Source organism: Bombyx mori, chromosome 9 (genome assembly GCF_030269925.1).
Source record: "Bombyx mori chromosome 9, ASM3026992v2".
In the NCBI taxonomy this organism is placed as follows: domain Eukaryota; kingdom Metazoa; phylum Arthropoda; class Insecta; order Lepidoptera; family Bombycidae; genus Bombyx; species Bombyx mori.
This window is the reverse complement of record NC_085115.1, coordinates 12,044,014-12,052,509: the sequence shown is the minus strand read 5'-3', so window position 1 is coordinate 12,052,509 and position 8,496 is coordinate 12,044,014. Positions and strand designations below refer to the sequence as shown.

At 35.0% G+C, this 8,496-nt stretch overlaps 1 protein-coding gene across 1 annotated transcript in view; it reads right to left on the bottom strand.

Moving 5' to 3' along the window:
- Window positions 1-5,031: 5,031 nt before the first annotated feature.
- Window positions 5,032-8,496, bottom strand: part of LOC101746262 (xaa-Pro aminopeptidase 1) — a 31,527-nt gene continuing 28,062 nt past the window's right edge. The window contains exons 8-11 of the mRNA XM_062670178.1: window positions 7,544-7,777; window positions 6,881-6,952; window positions 6,137-6,291; window positions 5,032-5,710 (exon numbers count right to left, since the gene is read on the bottom strand). Coding sequence (XP_062526162.1) covers window positions 5,486-5,710; window positions 6,137-6,291; window positions 6,881-6,952; window positions 7,544-7,777 — 686 coding nt within the window. The 3' untranslated portion in view covers window positions 5,032-5,485. The remainder of the gene's footprint in view (window positions 5,711-6,136; window positions 6,292-6,880; window positions 6,953-7,543; window positions 7,778-8,496) is intronic.

Below are 8,496 nucleotides of genomic sequence, written 5' to 3'. Positions count from 1 at the left end.
ATATTATAGAGGTGTGGCAGCAGATAAACGTGGTCGAAATCGTGTACCCGTATGAAAGATAAATTATTATTAAAATGTGAGTTCCTTTGACTATAAAAACTAAAATAAAAAATACCGCAATTAATCTGAGAACGACCACCAGTAGGCACCCGATGATAGATAATCTATAGAATTGATCATGGATAGGAACAACCCGCTTTAGAAGCAGGGCAAGAAGTTATGTATTTATTATAAATAAGCCTTTCATTTGGAAAAAATAATCCGACCGAATATAATTTAAACCGGTTGAGTTATAAATATGCGCGATATCATAACAATACATTTGAGTGGGTTGACACGTTATTGCGATTTTGTATTCAAATATACAATAAGTGTTTGCACATTGTGAACATTTAACAAAAAGACTGATATTTAACGATTATGACGGATAGAATTTTATATGAACAAGTTTACGCTCGAATTTTGAAATTAGTCTTTAAAAATCGATTCTAACCTCAAAAAGCTTGATTCTAAAATCATTTTTGTGTATTTATTCTCAATTACAACGATGTATGTTTCATTTTAACATAAAATAAAATACACAGTAATTGTTATATCATCCACATTATTTGGGTAAGCCTATATCACATTCCACGCGATTGATTGTATTACACGAATAATCCTACTAATATTATAACATAAGTGCCACATACAATATTAGTTTTAAATTTTATAATATACCTAGTAGGTAGTAGGCGCTAAAGCGAAGGCAAAATTAGTTATGTTTCAAATAGGTTGATGTGCAATATTTATCATCGGGCACTGAAGGTTTGTGTGGACTGAACGTTTTTAAAATGTTTTTTTTTTAAAGTAAACCTCGCATAACCTATCTACCAAAAGTTTTTGTAGCACATTTAGTTGTGTGTGCAATATTATTGTATTATTCCTTGTTTATTTTGTGACCAAATGATTAAGGACCAATTGAATAAAAAAACTGATATTAAATTATAATTGTTTTATTTAGTATTTAAAGCTACAATGATATGATATAAGTTACAGGATATATTGAATACCGCTTGGCAGTTTAACCATTTTTAGCATTGCATTACATTCACAAAGATGCTATTACATATATTTAAAAACATTTAAAGTACACATTAAAATAAATATTATAAAGAAGTGGCTGGGCTTAATAAATTAAATGAAAATGAAACGCAACATTCTATTATATTCATTTCGAAATCGTTGCCATAGTTGACTTACAAATGCAATGTGGTTTTTGAAATAAGACTAAAACTGCACATAAAATACAAATCTAAATTAGTCTATTAGGTCTAATAGCGCATAAATAAGTTGCCAAAAGGCAGAATGAAAATATTTTATTTTTTCTTAACGTAGGTACTTAAAATTAAGCGTTTACAAGTTTAGGAATATACCTATGTTAAGCTGATTTGATATGGCGTGCAAGAAATGATTTGGAAAATGATCGAATTATCGTATTTAAAATCGCATTGTATGGTAGTTTTCCAATTACAGCACGAGAGCGCATTATGCGGCATAATGCTCAACTAAGCTTCAGCATAATTCGGCATTGTGCGTCACTGAGTCGCATTATGCTCTGTAATTGGAAAACTAAGTATTAGTTTTACACAGTGCTGAATTATGCTGAAGCTTAGCTGAGCATTATGCCGCATAATGCGCTCTTGTGCTGTAATTGGAAAACCACCTATTCCTACATTACATTCGTTATTAAAGAACTAATTGCTCATAGTATTTATCTATGGCAAAATCAACAATGCTTTTTTGTACGCGAAGTCTTCAAAATGGTCAAATGAAGCACACGTTTGAAGAATCGACCAACAGTATCACCTTCTAACCTTATTTCTTAATTATATTTTTTATTGGTTTGACTTTTAACATTTTTAGTACTTTATGAAGCCTAAGTTTCTAACAGCTGTAAGTGCGTGGAACTTAATTAATGAATCAGTTAAATTACTAACTACGGTTATAATACTTATAGGTAACGTTGATTCACTTTTTTTTGTATATTTTATTTACGAATTATGCTGTGCATCAGTTTTTTTTCTTTTAGTGATAGTTTACAGGCCGACACTAAAGGTGACTAAGGGTACATACAGCATAACCAAAAACAAGAATACATAAACAAAAAAATTTTTTTTTTGTAACGCATCACTAACAATTTTTTTCACTAATTCCAGTGTAATCCTAGGAATAGTATAAAAGAAAAATTTTAGTCGAAAACTATTAGCAAACAATAAATATTACGCTACTTAATAAATAAGGGCAAAACCACAAGGGGTCCGGCCGTGTTGCTAAATATGATTTTTCCCGGCAACTTTGTACGATGAGAACTTAGTTCGTATGAAGGTGTGTTTTACTAATCTACAAAACTATGAGTAGCTACTATAGTATCTATTATGTGTACAACAAAAATGGACTCAAATAATTACGGACCGTAAAAGCGCCTTATACCCGCTTCCTTCATTCATATTTTTACTATTCGCGGATCTAATCGGTACATCGGTACATACACATTGATAAAAAACATTCCAAAATGTAGCTTTGTAAACGCGTCCTCGTTAATCAATATGGTCAAAAGCTTCAAATAAATTAAAGTATTACTTATGTATTTCTTTTTTATTTTATCTCCTAAGAATGCATTCTCTATAATCCGAAATATGGAAATTAACATTCCATATTCACGGTTTCTGTATTCGCGGCATATTTACGGAACATTTAGCCCGCGAATAAAGAAAGACCTTTTACTGTAGGTACATAAAATACCACACACGAAGAATTTGCTATAAAATTCGCCAGCGCGGGAAAACAAAACGAATACTCTTTCTTGCTCAATGTATATTAAGATATTGTGAACTTAGAAGTAACCAATTTATATAGCGCGTTCTGCTAAAAGTCTCACAATTTCAATTCTAGTTGCACTAAATAAAATAATATTATCCTTAATACGGTGCCAGTTTCGAAGCTTCAATCGATTAAGGCAGCAATCGTATAGAAAAGAAAAGAGTAGAAAATGATTAGAGCGTCTTGCGACCAAGTAACGTTTTGTCAATTTTGAGACGTGCTGAATTAAAGCTAGATCTATGTTTCAAATGTTTGTAATCGTGATAGTTTTTACTGTCAAAGGATTCGAACCACGCTACAGATCATCATCACTCGTTACGAGTTATTACGCTTAAACGTTAGGTAGTCAGACATATTAAGCCACGATTATTCAATCACATAGTATTTATTACATTATAATAATTATAATTTACAATTAAATGGAATATTAAAAGCACTTTTTAGCCTACCTATCCTAGTAACCTCGAGGGGTTAGGCTAAGTTTGCCAAGCGTGTAGACGAGCTCACAGAGCTTAGCCTGATGAAACTTAAAAGCACATTTCTATGGTAAGAAATATGAAAACGTGTTAAATTTCTAAAATCCTTAATTAAAAAGCAATTTTACAGACTACACATGAATAAGGCACTCGGTGCTCCGTCGAAATAATCTTAAATATTTAGCGAATAACATAATTTATGATTACCAAACATATACATACAATTAAGAATTACATACTAAGATACAGGTGATCAGCTTCGTTATAGAAGTAGTTAGTTACTAGTGGTAGAGCGTATTGCAATGCCGCACGGGTGGGTACCACAATCTAGCCTATTTCTGTTGCGAAGCGGGTATGCGATCCGGTCTGAAGGGTGAGGGTAGCTATTATATATAATAAGGTACATTTTTTTTATATCACTAATCAATTATTAAATAATTGTGAGAACAAACCACAATGCTTAATTCCATAATGCAACTAATTGGTCTATTTTGGTGCATAATTTGGGGTTACCTATATTGTCGTTTATTTCAGACCCAATGACGTCACATAAAATGAATTAGCCTTCTTTCGAACTCTGTACAGCGGAATATTTGATATTTGGAATTGAATTGAAATAGGAGACGGAATATCTATGATGCTTAAATGCAAAATGAATTTTGCCTTTAAAGGTCTAATAAAAAAAAATTCGGTTGCATCTAAAAACTTAAGGGTATGAAATGACAAAGGTTTTTTCAATTGATAATACGGAGAATTAACCAATAACACACGGTAATAAGTAAAATCTATGAAAGGAAATATCGACATTAAAGAAAAATGCCGGTGGTCACAACTTTATAAATTGTGTTCGATTCTAGAATGTTATATCTGTGCGATCATTTAAAAGAAACCGTTACTGCCTAAACGTCGAACATTAAAGAAATAAATGAAAAAATTCAACTCAAATTTGTGTAAATTATAACTAGACAAAAACTAATTGAATCGACTTCAGGTATTTGTTGCACAAGACATTGGTACTAAAATAGCATTTATTTTTGAAACCATACTTAAACAGATGAGCTTCTGGTCCGGCTGGTATCAAAAGGTCACCGGACGTCATAGACTATTCCACCGCCCACATACGAGGCAGACGTCTCGATTGTATTATATCACTATGAATATATACTTGACCCCATACAGAAGAGAGCCCTTCGGATTGTCGATAATCCCATTCTCACGGATCGTTTGGAACCTCTGACTCTGCAGAGGGACTTCGGTTCCCTCTGTATTTTGTACCGTATGTTCCATGGGGAGCGCTCTGAGGAATTGTTTGAGATGATTCCATCATCCGCCATCGGAGTAGAGTTCATCTATATTACCTGGAGCAACTTCGTTCATCAACAATGCATTTCCAGCGATCAGCCACGTACCACCTGGCTTTGGAATGAGCTCCCCTGCACGGTGTTCCCTGAGCGCTATGTCCGCTATGTCCGACGACATGTCCTTGTTCAAGCCAGGCTTGTGGAAAGTACTTAACGATAGGCAGCGGCTTGGCTCTGCCCCTGGCATTGCTGACCTCCACGGGCGACGGTAACCATTTATCATCAGGTGACAAGTGGGCCGTAAAGAGAAAAGACAGGACAGTGATTTAGCTGTACCTCTAGAATTGATGATGTCTACGGACCGTGATCTCTATATCAGGTGGTCAATCCTAAAAAGTAACTATTCTATCCTTCAAACCAGATCGCACGATTACGCAACAGTAAGAATATCTAAATAAAATACCTTACATTCTCTAAGTTATTATTAGTCGATTAATATTATATTCGCAATTTATTCGTTTATAATTAATTATTTTTAAAATATAAGTTCTACTGCTATGACATTTAATAGATATACTTTAAGTTATATAATTATTATTGCTTTAATGCACTCCGGGACATTTTTGTGTTCAAAGCGTCAAACTTCAAAACACTATTTATATTTGGACTGCGAATAATGATCCCTTTGCTAGATTTTCCCTACACGTTTCTTCAAACTTTAACGAAAACAGTATTATAATCGATATATCTATTCTATTCACATTCTAATTCTGCAAGGATGTCGAACGTGAATATTTAATTGATCAACTACGCCTAAAAAGCTTGTTTGACTAAATCGATGAGTATTTAGCTGAACAACGTGAGTGATATAAAGGAAATTAGAGCTACGATTTCTCGAATGCCTGCAATATGCACGGCTGAGTTCATTTGCGCCTTCTTAGCCTTGGAAGGAAGCTCGTATGGTGCCGTCTTGTTCATCATCCAGTAGTACACGTCGGTTAGACCCTGAGACATCAACTCTGGCCCAACTATCTTCCTTATACGGTCGTTATAACCGTTCAACCATGTGATCTTCAAATACAACAAATCAATTTTAATTTTATTAATTTTTGCACAAAAGAAGCACGTTATAAACTATATTAAGCTATCAATAAATAGTGTTCAGGATGTCTACTGATTAAATTTATGAGTATTTTTACAGTATTGAAAATAAGGAATGACAGGAACTATTACCTATATAAGAAGTAGAATAGGATTATATCAGATAGAAAGATAAGAACCGGTAGGAAGTAATTATGTCAAGTAGTAAACTTGGCCGATATTTTTTTCTGTTTTATAGCTGGTATTGCTTATCTTTCACCTAGTTTGAGACATGAATTCTAATGTCAGTTTTAGAACGGTAGCTATGTACCAATCAAAACGAAATGCCTTACGTTGCCTTAAGTTAGTCAATTCTTTTTCGAAAAATGAAAGGTATTTTACATATTACAGGCTTACCTCGTATTCAGTCAGCATGTTCTTGTCGATGAGTTTGGGTTCATAAGGTAGCAAAGTAGCCTCTCTGAATCCTAGATACTCATTAGGTTTGCCGATCACCTCCACAACATTCCCTAGCCGAATACCGAACTTTCCGGGTTCGTACCAACCAGGTTCTGTGAACAAGAAAAATCTGTACAAGAATACACTACTAGGGTTTTTCTAGTTTTACTTAACCAATAGGAAAATAGTTGCTATTTCAACTATTTGAAGAGTGTCACTTTCTTCAATGTTTTCACTAGATTGTGAAACAAATCGGCATTTTTTTAAATTCGTTATTTTAATATTCCCCTACGAAATGTTTCTTAAATTTTTATTGAACTACACTTTTCTAGTAAGAAGATTCGCAAGCTACGTTTTCATACTGTAAACTAAGGTTTAGATTTGACTAAACCTTTTTTCAATCCATCGCTTAAGCTGAGCATTGACTGTCAACCAAGTACTTACTATAGTATCTTCCGTTTTTGTGAGACGTAGATATACTTATAGTTACTAAACCGAAATTACTAAATCTTAATTTAGTTCTAATTACATCAAGTACCCATTTTATAGATGAATATTGAATAAAGACAAAGGTGAAATTGTATAAAATAATTAATAAAACAACTCATCTGATTCCTGCTTACGAATTAAGCTCCAGACCGCAACCTGCAGAATGAACCAGTGAGAAATGTTGAAATTCATTAATACAATATGAGAACTTACCGCACGTGATAAAATAGCCTTCTCTCAGTGTGTGCAAGTTTGTATCTTGACGGTAATCGATTACAACGGGATCTGAAACAAATAAATTTGAATCCTAACTCTCGGTCGTACAAGGAATTTTCAAAATAACGTACAGACCAAAGTGGCATATATTTTTTTTGCCCTTGAAATACAGCCTACCTGATCGTTAGAGAAATGGTTGAGAGGTTACTGTCGCTCATGGACGTCAGCAATGCCAGAGACAGAGACAGAGCCAAGGCGCTGCCTACCGTTAATTTTTATTTAAAGTAGTAAAATTTGAAACTATTAGAACTATTTGACTCGGATTTCGAGTTGAAGCTATTAGAGCAGATCGATGACACGCGGGCCTCTGGTTCGTTTCAGTCGCGCAGGTGGAAATTGCGTGGGGTTCAAGGACAAACCAGTAGTAAGCATCCAGCAGTTTATTGATGGTAATTAAGCGGACAGACAGTACAATAATATTAAATAGGAACTTAAAGTACAGCGTGCTGACCGTGTGACAGCATCGAGAGAAAAGGGAAGAGCGAACCATAGACACCTGCATTTATACACAATGCATGGCATTCAATATCAAGCCAAGATTTAGTGCATACCTATTCAATAACATTCTTAATAGAAGCTATACATTAAAGGCTTTGTGACCTTCTCTCCGGTTAAGTGCAGCTCCGACGCCGTGACCTGTGGGATGGGGGTAGTCCTGATCTGCGGCCCAGAGCGGCGCGCGGGCCACGGGGTCGGCGTGCGCGGCGGGCAGCGTGCTGGGCGCGGTGAAGGCGGACAACGCGGCCACCGCCCGCAGCACGGTCGTGTACGCGCGTCGCTCCTCGCGGCTCGGCGTGCCGTAATGAACCGTGCGGGTCACTACTGTCGTTCCCTCTGTTAAAATGTCCCAAATATTTATTTACTAGCGATCCGCTCTCGCTTTGCTTCGGAAACTAAATTATTGTTGATTTCTCCACTATTTAATGGATGTTATTGTACATATAAACCTTCCTCTTCAATCACTCTTATCTATTAAAAAAAAACGCATCAAAATCCGTTGCGTATTTTTAAAGATTTAAGCATACATAGGGACAGATATAGGGACAGAGAAAGCGAGTATATTTTATACTATGTAGTGATAAATTTACTTTATGGGTCAGAGATAAACTCGGTACGTTAAGCGCCACTAAAACTCTTCGTCGAAATAGAAATCAAACAGGATAAGGTAGTGGTGCAGTATTGCACCGTGCGGGTCACTACTGTCGTTTCCTCTGTTAAAACGTTCCAAATGTTTATTTGGGTCAGAGAGAAACTCGGTACGTTAAACGCCACTAAAACTCTTCGTCGCAATAGAAATTAAACGGGATAAGGTAGTGATGCAGTATGATCAATAACATTACGTTACCATGATTGTCATCCACGCGCAATGGTAACAATTTTCCACATTATTAAAACTACTTTTACGAAAATTGTAAATTATTCGAAACGTCTTAAATAAAAAATAGCGCGATTAAACCGTAAAAGTAAAAATACTATATTAATAATAATACGACCCGTGAAATTCGAAAAAAAACTGACTTTTCAAATGTTGGACGTCGTACTCAAAATTCTAG